At 35.7% G+C, this 15,439-nt stretch overlaps 1 protein-coding gene across 1 annotated transcript; it reads left to right on the plus strand.

Moving 5' to 3' along the window:
• The first annotated feature begins 2,324 nt into the window (after positions 1 to 2,324).
• On the plus strand, positions 2,325 to 14,321 carry LOC310717593 (cytochrome P450 2G1-like). The gene is made up of 10 exons (XM_083525859.1): positions 2,325 to 2,584; positions 3,601 to 3,763; positions 7,600 to 7,749; positions 8,455 to 8,615; positions 9,069 to 9,245; positions 9,382 to 9,523; positions 10,437 to 10,624; positions 11,664 to 11,805; positions 12,739 to 13,388; positions 14,073 to 14,321. The coding sequence occupies exons 1-9, from the start codon at positions 2,417 to 2,419 to the stop codon at positions 12,918 to 12,920; spliced, it is 1,473 nt and encodes a 490-aa protein (XP_083381985.1). The 5' UTR covers positions 2,325 to 2,416; the 3' UTR covers positions 12,921 to 13,388; positions 14,073 to 14,321.
• Positions 14,322 to 15,439: the final 1,118 nt, after the last annotated feature.

Consider the following 15,439-nt stretch of genomic DNA (forward strand, 5'->3'; position numbering starts at 1 on the left):
TAGTCTCTCCCCGTGGTTAATATGACTCAGATTACATGATAGCTATTTTTTAGTGGATTTAATGGATTTTAATGGATTTAGTCTGCAAAATCCACATTTTTTTAGTTGTTTCAGTTCCTTAGCAATGCGCCCCCCAAACATTTATTTGCCCCAAACCCAAAATCTTGTCATCTATATGCCTTTGAAATTTCATGTTAATTTATGCAAGAACATACAGGTGGCACCATATGTTTAAAAAAATATATTTTTGTTTTACTTTTAGGTTTCACATTCTTCAAAATCAGTGGAAACCAATATATTTGCATTTGGCAAAATCCAGGAGCAATTGGCAAAAGTGAATAGCTTTGAGTGTATGGACCTAGATATTCCAAAAGGCAAATTTGTATGTTTTCAGCCACTTAACATTCATTATGTAGAAGATGGGTGCTAACCATGGCTGATGTGTGGAAAGCTCTATGCAGGGTCACAGTTTGGTGTAAAGCCAGCAACCTGTCTTTGAATGTGGACAAAACAAAAGAGATGGTTGTTCACTAGGAGGATACTTAGTGCCCACTCTCTGCTGATCATCAATATCCCATTTATAGAGAGCACCAAGAGCAACAAATACCTTGGTGTTCACCTCAACACCAGCTACTTAACCAAAAAAGCCAGCAGTACCTCTACTTCTTGCTAAAGCTGAAAAAAGCCCAGGTCCCACCACCCATTCTCACTATGTTATAAAGGGGGACTATTGAAAGCATCCTGAGCAGCTTTCATAGACATCTATACCACACACTGCAAGCACCCTCCTGTGGTCTGGGAAATTATACAGAAATAATTTGGCTTTCACATCCAGACTGTTTAACAGGTTCTTCCCTCAAGCTATTATCCTCTATAAAACAAAACTGGACTGGACTGATGTGCACACACACACACATACACACACACACACACACACACACACACACACACACACACACACACACACACACACACACACACACACACACACACACACACAAACACACACAGGCACACGCACACACAGGCACACACAAATGCAAACAAAATATCTGTAAATCACCAAATGTTTACATATACACTATTTATCATTAAAAGGACAATGCTTTTGCATGCTATTCTACATTATTTCTCTGTACTAGTTGGCACTGTTCTGCATTGTGATACTATTCTTACTGAACTCTGTTGTGTTGTTTACACAATTGTTGTTTGCACAAGCACTTTATGTAGTCCTGTGTGTAGGTCTGTATATATAATTTTGGGGTATCATCTTGGAGAAAAAATTTGGCATTTCACAATGTACTTATTCTGAGTACATTGGGAGTGGCAGTGGGACATCAAGGACAATATCTGAAAAAGGGGGTATGTGACCATGATTACCATTTAGAAACACATCTGGTATCACCAGACCAGTTGGGTGCTAAAACCAATAACAATAACAATAAGGTGAGAGAAGAGAGTGGTCACTTTCTATTCTTGTCCTCAGTTTGCATTTCAAGTGAAACTTCATTAACATCATGAGCGGAAAGGTTAGTTTAAAGTTTTTTTTAATTAGTTTTTTTTAAATCTAAAGTGACAATATTGTTATTGTGACTGTCAAAATACCACCACTACTGCATATTGTATTTACAGTTATGTGACTATCATAGGTGATTATGTACTTAACAAACAAATGGTATCCAAACTCTATGAATCTCACTTCTATAATTAGTCTACTACAGTGCACCAATTGACTCAAGTCTTATGGGGGGGGGGGGGGGGATGGGGGGGTTATGTTTCACAAAACATTGTGAAAGTGTTTACGACCCTGTGTTTTTATAAGTTAAACATCAAAAGGATGGCAAAGTATCAGGCGATGTCAGGGAAAGAATACATGTTAATGTGTAACTTTTCCACCTAGAACAGATCATAGTGGTCTGTTTGGTTTTGTCTGTGCTTGCCTTCCTGTCTTGGTTGCAGTTGACAGCCGATGGCCATCTTTTGAGTGCAAACTTAAATATATACTGGATTTTTTGCCAAACTCTTTCAGCAAAAATAGGCTACTAGCTTCAAATGAGGGTTGCTTTCATCTGAGCACCCCTGCATAACCGGGCCTATTAAAAATAAAAAAAATTAGTAAATTATGTTGAATAATTTCAACATAATTTACCGCCCCCCCCACACACACACTTTTTTTTTACCTGTCATAGGGGGTCCCTAATGCCCCCCCCCCCCCACCATACACACACACACACACACTGAGCACTGGAGTTCATGTGTACTCTAGAAAACACATGATTCATCTGTTATTAAGCCCCTCCCATCTCCTGGTAGCACATAAACTCTGTAAGCACCAGTGTGAAAATGATTTAGGCAGAAGTGAGCAACAGATTCACAACTCAAAAAAGTGTAAATATTGTTTTTTGGAAAAAGAGCAATGGATGTTTCCAGCACTTTGCTTTTGCTGGGTTTAGTGATAGTGCTGTTTATATTGCTCAGATGGAGGAATAAGCCACATAATCTACCTCCAGGACCTACAGCTTTGCCAATAATTGGAAATATTTGGACGATGGACAACCGGGCACCATTTAAAACCTTTCTAAATGTAAGCAGGCATTTTCCTCATATAGTTTTCAGCATTTAAAAAAATGTATAGGTATTATATACACTACACTCCACTAACAATTTCAATTGGGAAAATATTAGCAAATATGGCTGTGAAATTTTTCTTTACTGTTTAAACTTTTTAACTTTTGTAAAAAAAAAAAAAAAAAAACCTTCTTGGTAATAAACACTAGAGGTGAGTTTGGTGCACAGAGAAACAGCAAAATAGAACAGTACCTCAGGCCTATGACTACATATAGTGGTGACTCTTTAGTGTTTTGGGGCTGTTTTTCTGTACATTTTTGAGGATCATGCATGGTATCATGAACTCTCATCAAATATCAACAGATAATAAATTAACATCTGACTGTTAGTGCCAGAAAGATTAAAATGGCCATTATATGTACTATAGAAATTTGAGAGATTTGGAGCTATTACATATTAATTAATAGTCTTTGATGCCATGATGCCTTACTCTAACCTCATTGAGCATTGTGGAAAAACTCAGAGCTATGCATTTTAATGAGATTTAAGGCTAAACAATATATATATATATATATATATATATATATATATATATATATATATATATATATATATATATATATATATATATATGTATATATATATATATTTTTTTTTTCTTTCTTTCTTTCTTTCTTTCTTTCTTTCTTTCTTTCTTTCTTTCTTTCTTTCTTTCTTTCTTTCTTTCTTTTTTCTATAAAAATATTCTATTTTCACAAGGTGCTACCAGATTTGTTGTCTGATTGTTGTCATACTACTAAGTCTACAAGTCTGGAAATATATTTATATTTTGAGGATCATGTAAAATTGAAATGTAAAATATGTAAAATACATGTAAAATATAGCTCATTGATCTTTTAGATTTTTTTCAAGAACTTGACTAACATGATTAAACAAGAAAACAGAAAAGAAAAATTATGTAGAGCATTTTGTATTCAGAAAACTGTTCTAACCTATTTAGGAAATTCTGCTAAAGTCTGTTGTCTTTAACAGTGGAGAAAGAGATACGGTCCTGTGATGACAGTGTATTTGGGATCCCAGAGAGTCCTTGTCCTGGTGGGCTATGACACAGTGAAAGAAGCCCTTGTTGACAACGCAGATGATTTTGTTGGCAGAGCCCCTGTTCCTTTCATGCAGAGAGTGCTAAAGGGCTATGGTAAGAAAGACACTCAATGCTACATATTAGACAGGCTATAATTTAAATCTATTCATTCTCTATACGCTAACTGTCATTCCAAGCACAATGAGAGCTATAACTACGGTAAGTAAATACCTCGTGAATGTGTGCTTTATCAGGTCACATTTCCAGTGGTGGACAGTAGCAAAGTAAATGTTAATTTGAATGACTTTAAATTCTCTACTTACTTAATTACTCGACTTCATTTTCCGAAATCAGTCATTCTTTTTTTATGAAACTTTAATTGCTAGTGTAGGAAGATAAGTTTTAACAGAGGTAGGCTCGCTGCCGGAGAGAAACAGCAGGACAGGAGAGTCTGTGCGGCAATTGTGTGTGTGTGTGTGTGTGTGTGGGTGTGTGTGTGAGAGAGAAAAGGAGAGAGATAGCAAAAACAAATTAAGTATCAGCTAGAGCAAATGTAATTGGCCATTATCAAAACCCTTTAGATTTTCCAATTAGTGAAGAGGATCTCAAGGACAAAACTCCATGGACTCTGATGTTTGCGGATGATATTGTGATTTGTGGTGAGAGTAGGGCGCAGGTTGAGAAGAGCCTGGAGAGGTGGAGGTATGCGCTGGAGAGAAGGGGAATGAAAGTCAGGAGGAATAAGACAGAGTACATGTGTGTGAAAGAGAGGGAGGGCAGTGGAGTGGTGCAGTTGCAGGAGAAGAGGTGGAGAAGGTGGAGGAGTTCAGGTACCTGGGGTCATCAGTATCTGTGAGAGGGAAAGGGAAAGTTTATAGGACTGTGGTGAGACCTGCAATGTTGTATGGATTAGAGACAGTGGAATTGAATAAAAGACAGGAGGCAGAGCTGGAGGTAGCAGAGCTGAAGCTGTTGAGATTTTTGTTGGGAGTGATGAGGATGGACAGGATTAGAAACAAGTTTATTAGAGGAACAGTGAATGTAGGGCGTTTTGGAGACAAGGTGAGGGAGGTGAAAATGAGATGGTTTGGACATGTTCAGAGGAGGGACAGGGGGTATATCTGTAGAAGAATGCTAAATATGGAGCCACCAGGAAGGAGGAAAAGAGGAAGACCAAGTAGGCGTTTTATGGATATGGTGAGGGAAGACATTCAATTCATTTTTATTTGTATAGCGCTTTTAACGATGAACATTTTCTCAAAGCAGCTTTACACAGATAATGTGGTGATTAAAAGTAAATATGTTCTTTATAAGTAAGTTTGTCCCTGATGAGCAAGCCGGTGGCAACTGTGGCAAGGAAAAACTACCCGAGATGGCATAAGGAAGAAACCTTGAGAGGAACCAGACTCAAGAGGGAACTCATCCTCATCTGGGTTGCACCGAATGTCCATTTAAAGCAGATATACAATGTTGCGGGATACAGTAATGATGATCAGAAGCAAACTGTATTCCTGAGTCAGTGTAGGAGACTGTTGACATTAACTACAGTCCAATCCATCCTCAAAGCGCCCGTTCTTACTCCGGAATTTCATGGAACCACCCAAGGCGTTGATGAAAAACCGTCCCAAGCTGCACAGAGTGGCCTCCAGTCGAAGAGAACACTATCCAGAGGCAGGCCTGGACGAAGTGGGAAGATCCACGGAGGGGAGAGGGGCAGGAACAATGGTCACTGGAGCCTCAGGAGCAAGTTTAACTCAAACGAGAGAGAGAGAGAGAGAGAGAGAGAGAGAGAGAGAGAGAGAGAGAGAGAGAGAGAGAGAGAGAGAGAGAGGGTGACAGGAAGAGAAGGATATGGATTATTAAGTGTCCTTATTGTTGTATGAAGTTAAAGTTGTGTCATCAGCATAGCAATGGAAGCGAATACCATATTTATGAATAATTTCACCAAGAGGCAGCATATATAAAGAGAAAAGCAGAGGGCCTAAGACAGATCCTTGAGGAACACCAAACATTACCTCAGAGAGTGTGGAGAACTCACCATTTACATCAACAAACTGATAGCGATCAGTCAAATAAGACCTGAGCGAAAAGAGAGCTGTTCCCTTTATTCCAACAACGTTCTCAAGTCTAGCAAGTAGTATAGTGTGATCAGTGGTGTCAAAAGGTGCACTAAGGTCGAGCAAAACAAGTAAAGAGACAAAACCTTGAGGCCAATAACAGGTCATTTACCACCTTAACTAGCGCCGTCTCTGTGCTATGATGAGGCCGAAATCCTGACTGATACATTTAAAAAATGTTATTCATAAGTAGGTTTGAGCATAACTGCTGTGCTACAACCTTTTCTAAAATTTTGGATATAAAGGGGAGATTTGATATTGGTCTGTAGTTGGACAGCTGACATGGGTCAAGGTCAGGTTTCTTAATAAGGGGGTGGATAACTGCCAGTTTGAAGGATTTAGTTACATAACCAGTGCTAATGGAAGAGTTTATTATTTTTAAAACAGGTTCAATTACCTCTGGAATGATCTGTTTAAAGAAACTTGTAGGCAAGGAATCGAGAATGCAGGTTGATGATTTTGATGAGGAAATAAATGAAATTAAGTCATTCTCATGAATAGGAGTGAAGCTTTGTAGTTGATTGTCTGTTATAATTACACTGCTGTCTACAGGGTTAATTGTAAAATAATTTGGCTTTATATTAACCGTCTGGATTTCTTGCCTGATGTTTTCAATTTTATTATTAAAAAAGTTCATGAAATCCTTACTACCTAATGATGGTGTGCATGTTAGTGCAGTGCTTTTATTCCCTGTTAATTTTGCTACCGTGCTGAATAAAAATCTAGGATTATGCTTGTTATTTTCTATGAGGGTGGAGAAATATGCTGATCTAGCAGCACTAAGAGATTTCCTATAAATTAGGAGGCTCTCCTTCCATGCTATTTGAAATACTGTTAATTTTGTTTGACACCATTTACGTTCTAATTTTCGAGTGGTCTGTTTTAAGGTGCGCGTATGATCATTATACCACTGTGCTAATTTTTTTCTCCCTGATCATTTTGGTCTTAAGGGGAGCTACATCATCTAAAGTGTAACGTAACGTTGATTCTAGGTATTCAGTGGCCCAGTCGAGCTCTGCGGGGTCTGACGGAGATCAATCTAATATCGTAATTTCTGGAAGATTATTGATAAAACGCGGTGCATGCAGGTAGTTGGTTTGAAAGAGGCAGATGTAGAGGACAGGCGGGTATGGAGACTGATGATCCGCTGTGGCGACCCCTAATGGGAGAACTGAAAGAAGAAGAAGAAGAAGAAGAAGAAGATCTCAAGGACAAAATTAACAAACTAAAACCAAAGAAAGCTTCAGGACCCAAAGGAATCCTGAATTAAATGATTAAATTTCAATTTCAATCAGCCATTTTACAACTCTTCAATCTGGTTCTGAGTTTAGTTTTCTTCCCTGTAATCTAATACCCCAGTCTATAAAAGTGGAGACAAATTTGACCCTAATAACTACCAAGGCATTTGTGTGAACAGTAATCTGTGGAAGATGATGTGTAATATTATTAACCCAAGATTTCTAAAATTCCTTAGTGAACAGGATGTCTTGAGTAAAAGTCAGATTAATTTTTTTCAAATTACCACACAGCTGATCATATTTGAACCCTGCATCACCTCATTTAAAATGTGATTCAAAATCATTCAAAAATATTTGCAAAAATATTATACTTCGTATAATAGGTTATTTTAGCTATAATAAGTCATACTACTTTGTATATTTAAGTAAATTTGAAAGAAAAAAATATTTTTGTACTTTTACTCAAGTTAAAGTTTAAGTGAGCATTTGTACTTTTACTACAGTCATAGTTTAACTAGTGTATCCTTACTTTTATTCAAGTACATGGTTTGTGTACTTCATCCACCACCGCACATTCTATTACTTTATCTGGCAGGCATTGCTATCAGTAACGGAGAGCGTTGGCGTCAGCTCAGGAGATTTGCACTGACTACGCTGAGAGATTTTGGGATGGGACGAAAGAGAATGGAGGGGTGGATACAGGAAGAGAGCAAACACTTGCTGGACACCATTAAAGAAACAAATTGTGAGTGGACTGATTCATGTCAATTTCAATGAACAAAGAACTGGTTAATGACTCCATTTTGGTAAAAATGCATGTGAATGTGATTTTTGTAGCGGTTGTAATTTAAGCTTATAAAATAATTTTATAATCTTAAAGATGTTTTGTTGGATTCCAGTTGATAAAGTGCAAAGAAGTGAGTTAGACAGCTAGCTGTTATTCAAGGAATAGTAATGTGGACCTGTTAAAATACTGCAGGGAGAATAATCAACAGTGGAGTGGTAATATAATATTATTATTCCAAAGTCTTTCAATAACAGCAAAGTGTTTTATTGCTTCATAGTATTTTGTCAACTACAATTTAATATGTTGTTAACAAAACATCAAAAGACAAGTTTGTTTTTGTTATTACTTACACTACAGAAATGATCAAACAAACAAGTTAATATAAACATGTCATTCACCTTTCCTCTACTGTAAGGGCTGCTGTTAAATAAAAAACAACAACTTTCTAACACATAAGAGTTAAGAATTCTGCAGGTCTGTGGTAAAACTACTATATTTCTTTACTCACAGCCTTTTGAAATCTTCTGGTGAAGAAAATAAAGCCTATTCCATAAATACAATGTAATACTTAAGCCATTCATTCTTAAGCCATTAGTGGATGACTGGATGACATCTGGATAAATAAATCCGTAATACTTTTTAACATGTGCTTATTTCCTGTAGCTGCTCAATTTGACCCCACATTCTACCTGAGCAGAGCTGTATCCAACATCATCTGTGCATTGGTATTTGGCCAACGCTTTAGTTATGAAGACAGCCACTTCTTGCATCTGCTCCAGGTCATCAATGGAGTACTGCGGTTTGGCAGCAGTACATGGGGACAGGTGCAACATTTAAAGATTTCTCTGAGAAAATGCTGTGAACCTTCATATCCACATAAAAATGAGGAATGTAATGTTGCAATCATAATTCTCCAACCTTTAGATCCCCTATACCAAGTTAAATTGTGCTTTCATTTTATTAACAATAAACTTTTATAGCTCAATGCTCTTTCCTCAGCAAGAAAAATCTGTCACATATATTATGTTCAAGTATTTATGATGAAGTAGAAGTGTAAATAATCACTGTTACAGTTTACATCAAAATAATCATTTTAATCACCACATCACTTCCACACATATAACACAATGTGCATGAGGGGATTAGATTACAATGCGATTAACAAAAAATATATATATTTTTTTTAATTAAATGTAAAAAATGTATACTGTATGCCTTGCTTAATCGGAAAATCATTTTCTATGTTTTAAAACTCATCTGTCCCTTTTATTTTACAGTTGTATAATGTCTTTCCATGGCTTGTTGAGCTACTTCCTGGTAAGCATCTCAAAGTTTTGAACGATGTGGAGGAACTCAAGGCCTTTTCTAGGATTAAAGTACAAGAGCACAAGGGCAGTATGGACCCCGACAACCCACGAGACTTCATTGACTGCTTCCTTATTCGACTTAGCCAGGTAAGCATTTTAAATTTTATTGCTGGTTTTAACATTTTAAACCTAATTATATACATAGTAACGTAATGAATAAACAAAAAATATGAGTATTTTAAAGTGCATGAAAAACATTTAGCAATTTTTTCTTCTCCAACAGGAAAAGGACAGTCCAAATACAGAGTTTCACTATGAAAATTTGATAGCCAGTGTGTTAAACTTATTCCTGGCTGGGACTGAGACCACCAGCACTACAATCAGATATGCTCTGATGTTACTTATCAAGCATCCTGAAATTCAGGGTAGGACCAATAAGGATTAAAAAAAAAGTTTATATTAATTTAGTATATTAATACTAAAATAAGAATGGTTTTAGTATATTAGTACTAAAACCATTCTTATTTTCCAAGAAAAACGTTATATTTAGAACACACATGACCCAATAAATAATTAAAAGTTTGTTTTTATTATGACATACTCATGTAAAATCTATCTACCACTTTATTACTCCTGTACACATGCTTGATAATAAAATGAATCAATCAGCCATTCATGCAGAAACTGGTCATGAGTGTCATTTAATCTTTACTTTAGACATCAGAAAGTGGAAACTGTGGTGTGGATATTTGCTTCTGACCCAGTCTAAGCCCTCCTATTTACAAGCCCTTTCTACCCAATGGATGTTTTTAAACTCTAGATTCTATTGTGGGTGAAATGTAAGAAGAATGTGCAGTTTTTGACATATTTAAACAAGCCAACCTGGCACCAAAAACCATACCATGTTCAGCGTCACTGAGATCGCATTTTCTGGTATTTTAATGTTTAAAGCAAACATTAACTCAGGGTCTTGAACTGTATCTGCATTATTTTATGGAATGAGCTGCTTCCAAGTGATTGAATAATTGCATGCATGTGCAGGTGTACAGGTGTTTCTAATAGAAGGGTGTGAATATATAATGTAGATTTCCTGATGAATGTTTGTGTTTTAAATATGATAGTAATTAGAGTAATTTACACAATTTGCCCATTATATATTATAAATTAAAATTATATTTATATTATATATTAAGCACCATTTAAAATATATTAAAAAATTTTATTTGTTACACAAGTTCTTATAACAAACTATTTATGTCATTTATTTATTTATAGAAAATGCATGTAAATGAACAATTATATGAGTTGCATCATTATACACTGTACACACTTTTCCAGATCGCATGCAGAAAGAGATTGACACTGTCATTGGACAAGAGAGAAGCCCTTCCATGGAAGACAGAAAGTCCCTCCCATTTACTGATGCAGTGATCCATGAAGTGCAACGCTATTTAGACCTTGTGCCACTCAATGTTCCCCATTACGCCACACATCACATTACATTCAGAGGCTACACAATTCCGAAGGTAATGACAAATAAATTTGCACATAAATGGAAAAACACATAGAAAGTCTTTATACTAGTCCAAAAACAGAATAAAATGTATGTGGCCAGTTTCTTGTAGACATTAAAAGTCTTGTTTAAATTCTGTGAAGGTTTTTTCCAATCAGTCTATTAATTTGTGCTCTAAATTGTGACGACAGTTTGAAAAGTTTGTTATTCCACTAGAAGTTTGTGAATAGACAAAATTATTAGATTGCTTCCTTTCATATCCTCAAGGTTATGACCACAAAAATCAGTAGATTGATTTAACTCTATCTACGTTATAATATGCAATGACTCCTATCTAATGACTCTAATGGATGATTATATCTAATCATTCTAATGACTGATTGATTAGGTTTCCAAAGATAAAATTTAACATCATTGTCTTACTTAAGAATTCTTAAAAATGGAAGATAAGCTAGTCAAGTTGGAATTATTTGCAAAGGCCTACATCAAACTGTTCAATCTAAACTTTTAAAAGTAATGCGAATGTTTTGTATTTATTTTATTTATTTTTTAATTATTATTAGCAAGTGATTAAACTTTAAACACAAGATAATAATAATAATAATAATAATAATAATAATAATAATAATAATAATAATAAAAATGTATGTGGAAAAGTGATTGTATTTGTGAAATGTTTTTTCACAATGTAATATTTTATAAAATTCTTGTTCTTCTACCGTTTTTTTACTGTTAACTGCACATTATTGTTGAATCATTTAATAATTTACCATCCATTTGTGAATGCTGCTTTACATACAGTTACTGACTTGCACAGCTGATAATTATTATACAATTACTTGTCTTCAAAGAAACAAAAAAAACACTTATATTTTTGTATTTCTCTGTCCATCTGTGCCAAATGATTAAATAGTTTTATTTCTTTTTTTTATTATTAGAATATCACAAGCAACAAAACTTCAGAATCATAAAGTCTGTGCTGAAACTAAATTTGAGGTATCAAACACAACTAAACACTAGGTTTGGTTAACATTTCACTAAATCTCTTGCAGGGCACAGTAATCTTACCCTTGCTTCACTCTGTTTTGAGGGATGAAGAACACTGGGAGAAGCCCTGGACATTTGACCCAAAACACTTTTTGGACAGAAATGGCAAATTTAAAAAGAACCCTGCTTTCATGCCTTTTTCTGCAGGTAAGAATCGCTATTATTCACCAGTACACCATTTAAAAAAACAGTTTAATCACACTTGGTAAATAATTCAAGTAATAGACAATTAGTCCCACAAAAACTTAATGGACAAATGGACATAATCCAAGTCTACTTTCTCTAGTTGTATTTAATAAATTTTTTTGAAAGGTGATACGTTTTTTTTAAATATTTTTAATATATATATATATATATATATATATATATATATATATATATATATATATATATATATATATATATATATATATATATATGCGTAGAAGAATCATCAAGCAGTTAATGGAAGTTATATATATATATATATATTGAATACTGTATCTTCTGGTTTCAGTTTTAAAAGCACTTTGCCTAAATATTTAAAAACTTTAGTCCAAAAGGACTGTTTAACACAGATTTACTCCAAAAAAATAAAAATTAAGATTTATTATTGTTTACACACACACACACACACACACACACACACACACACACACACACACACACACACACACACACACACAGACACACACACACACACACACACACACACATAAACAAATACACATTCACCAACATAGCCTTTGCACTGTTTTTAGGGTAAATATTAACCACAATACAATAAATATGGTAGTTTTTTCAAAGGTTAATCTGTCAGTTTTATCTATTAAGATCTTAATTGTTTTTTTTTTTAAGTTTGTTTGTTTTTTATGTTGAAAAATCCATACCTTGTATAGAAGACACTTATTTCAAGACTTCAGCTAAGACCAGGGCAAATCTAAGTTTAAGCCAAGAATAAGACCAGGAAAAAATATACGTAATGACATGAAAACAAGATGTCATTTGTTGTGACCCAACCAATGTTCACTGTGGTTGGACAAGAGAGAAGCCCTTCCATGGAAGACTTATATTCACTTTAATTGTCCTTTCTTCATGCAGGAAAGAGGTCCTGTGTGGGTGAGTCTCTGGCACGTATGGAGCTGTTTCTTTTCCTGGTGTCTATGCTCCAACATTTCACCTTTACCACAACTGGGGGACCTGAGAGCATTGACTCAACTCCTGAAATCAGTGGCTTTGCCAACCTCCCACGCAAATACCAGCTTATCGCCACCCCACGCTGAACTACAGCATTACTGCAGGCTGGCGGACATAGAAAGAGACAAAATCCATAATGTGAATAATTTTAACAGTATATAAAAATACACTTAAACAAAAATACATTTAAAATGACCTAAAATTATGCACAATTGGAATTTTTGTTGAATCACTTTTAAAAAATTGAAAAAAAAAATTAGATAGCCTTAATGAAATTCTTATAAAACAGATTTATGATTACCTTTACTAAAAATGTTCATCCTGAGTGTTAGTTATTTCATTGACATTTCATTAAACATTTGAGAGAAATTACATCCAAAGAATTAAAGAGGCATCTGTGTAAGTAGTAATCTGGGGAGGTTATATTGCAGCATTATTAACATTTAGCATTATGTCACAAAATGTCAGATTGGATTATAGAACATCAGACCATATCTGTACAATACAAACCCTGATTGACAAAAATATCAGCCAAAACAAAAACAAGTGTGTTTGCAAGTTGCTCACTTGCCCCTGATTTAATTTGGCACCAAGGTCTACATATATGGCAGTGAAGTTTGGGTGCCCTGTCTAATCATGGATTTGAAAAATAAGACAAAAATCCAAATGAAGCTCTGCATGTAATGTTTTGTAAAAAAAAAAAAAAAATGAGCAGAGTAAAGAGGAGCACTTGTCCTGAGGCTCAGGACAAATTGCATAATCATATTTTATTTACAATGGAACAATGAAAACACATCAAATGTTTGAGCTGAAAAATATTTATAGTTAATGGGAAAAAAAGGTAGTTCTGAAATTGATGACTGTTACATGTTTTAAAAAAGTTGGGACAAGGCCGTGTTTACCACTTTTTTAACAGTCTGTATGTGTGTGGGAACTAAGGAGATCAGTTGCTGGTGTTTTGGAGAGTAATGTACCATTTGTGTCTGATACAGGATTCTAGCTGATTAACAGTCCTGGGTCTTCATTGTCATATTTTTCATTTCATTCATTTATTCATTCATTCATTTTCTCCCGCTTATCCATAATTCGAATCGCGGGGGCAGCAGTCTAAGCAGGCCCCCGCCTTCGACTGCTGCCCAATCCTCACAGCACCGTCCCTTACGGTCCCTCCTGCAGGCGGTGAGCCCACGGGAAGCATTTTTCATTTCATAATGTGCCAAATATTTAACTGGTGAAAGGCGTGGAACTCAGGCAAGTTAAGTACCCAGACTCTTCTACTACAAAGCCATACTATTGTAATAGATTCAGTTTGCAGTATCGTATTGTCTTCCTGAAAATATGCAAAGCCTTCCCTTAATTCAGTTTTTATTTGCATTATTGGAATTGGGGATGGACAACAACAATTATTATTTCTACTTTGTACTTTGCTTTGGTATTACATTATACATTTTCTTCTAATAAATCTAAATGGAATTTTAATTTGAGAATTCTTTGACTTTAATATACATTTTGAGAATTTGTGTGTGTATTTAGTGTATGTTTTTGTGTATGTGTATATGTATACAGTGAGGAAAATAAGTATTTGAACACCCGGCTATTTTGCAAGTTTTCCCACTTAGAAATCATGGAGGGGTCTGAAATTGTCATTGTAGGTGCATGTCCACTGTGAGAGACATAATCTAAAAAGAAAATCCAGAAATCACAATATATGATTTTTAAACTTTATATTTGTATGAGCTGCAAATAAGTATTTGAACACCTGTCTATCAGCTAGAATTCTGACCCTCAAAGACCTGTTAGTCTGCCTTTAAAATTTCCACCTCCACTACATTTATTATCCTAAATTAGATGCACCTGTTTGAGGTCTTTAGCTGCATAAAGACACCTGTCCACCCATACAATCAGTAAGAATCCAACTACTAACATGGCCAAGACCAAAGAGCTGTCCAAAGACACTAGAGACAAAATTGTACTCCTCCACAAGGCTGGAAAGGGCTACGGGGAAATTGCCAAGCAGCTTGGTGAAAAAAAGTCCACTGTTGGAGCAATCATTAGAAAATGGAAGAAGCTAAACATGACTGTCCATCTCCCTCGGACTGGGGCTCCATGCAAGATCTCACCTCGTGGGGTCTCAATGATCCTAAGGAAGGTGAGAAATCAGCCCAGAACTACACGGGAGGAGCTGGTCAATGACCTGAAAAGAGCTGGGACCACCGTTTCCAAGGTTACTGTTGGTTCCCCTGCTTAAACCAGCACATGTCCAGGCATGTCTTAAGTTTGCCAATGACCATTTGGATGATCCAGAGGAGTCATGGGAGAAAGTCATGTGGTCAGATGAGACCAAAATAGAACTTTTGGGTCATAATTCCACTAAACGTGTTTAGAGGAAGAAGAATGATGAGTACCATCCCAAGAACACCATCCCTACTGTGAAGCATGGGGGTGGTAGCATCATGCTTTGGGGGTGTTTTTCTGCACATGGGACAGGGCGACTGCACTGTATTAAGGAGAGGATGACCGGGGCCATGTATTGCGAGATTTTGGGGAACAACCTCCTTCCCTCAGTTAGAGCATTGAAGATGGGTCGAGGCTGGGTCTTCCAACA

Source organism: Silurus aristotelis, assembly GCF_946808225.1.
Source record: "Silurus aristotelis genome assembly, chromosome: 22".
NCBI lineage: Eukaryota > Metazoa > Chordata > Actinopteri > Siluriformes > Siluridae > Silurus > Silurus aristotelis.

Excerpts from the sequence above, each read along its gene's own strand:
- LOC310717593 (XM_083525859.1), top strand. The coding sequence starts at position 2,417 with ATGGATGTTTCCAGCACTTTGCTTTTGCTGGGTTTAGTGATAGTGCTG. Across the intron at positions 3,764-7,599 it reads GAGAGTGCTAAAGGGCTATG|GCATTGCTATCAGTAACGGA; the intron begins GTAAGAAAGACA and ends TTTATCTGGCAG. Across the intron at positions 7,750-8,454 it reads CACCATTAAAGAAACAAATT|CTGCTCAATTTGACCCCACA; the intron begins GTGAGTGGACTG and ends TATTTCCTGTAG.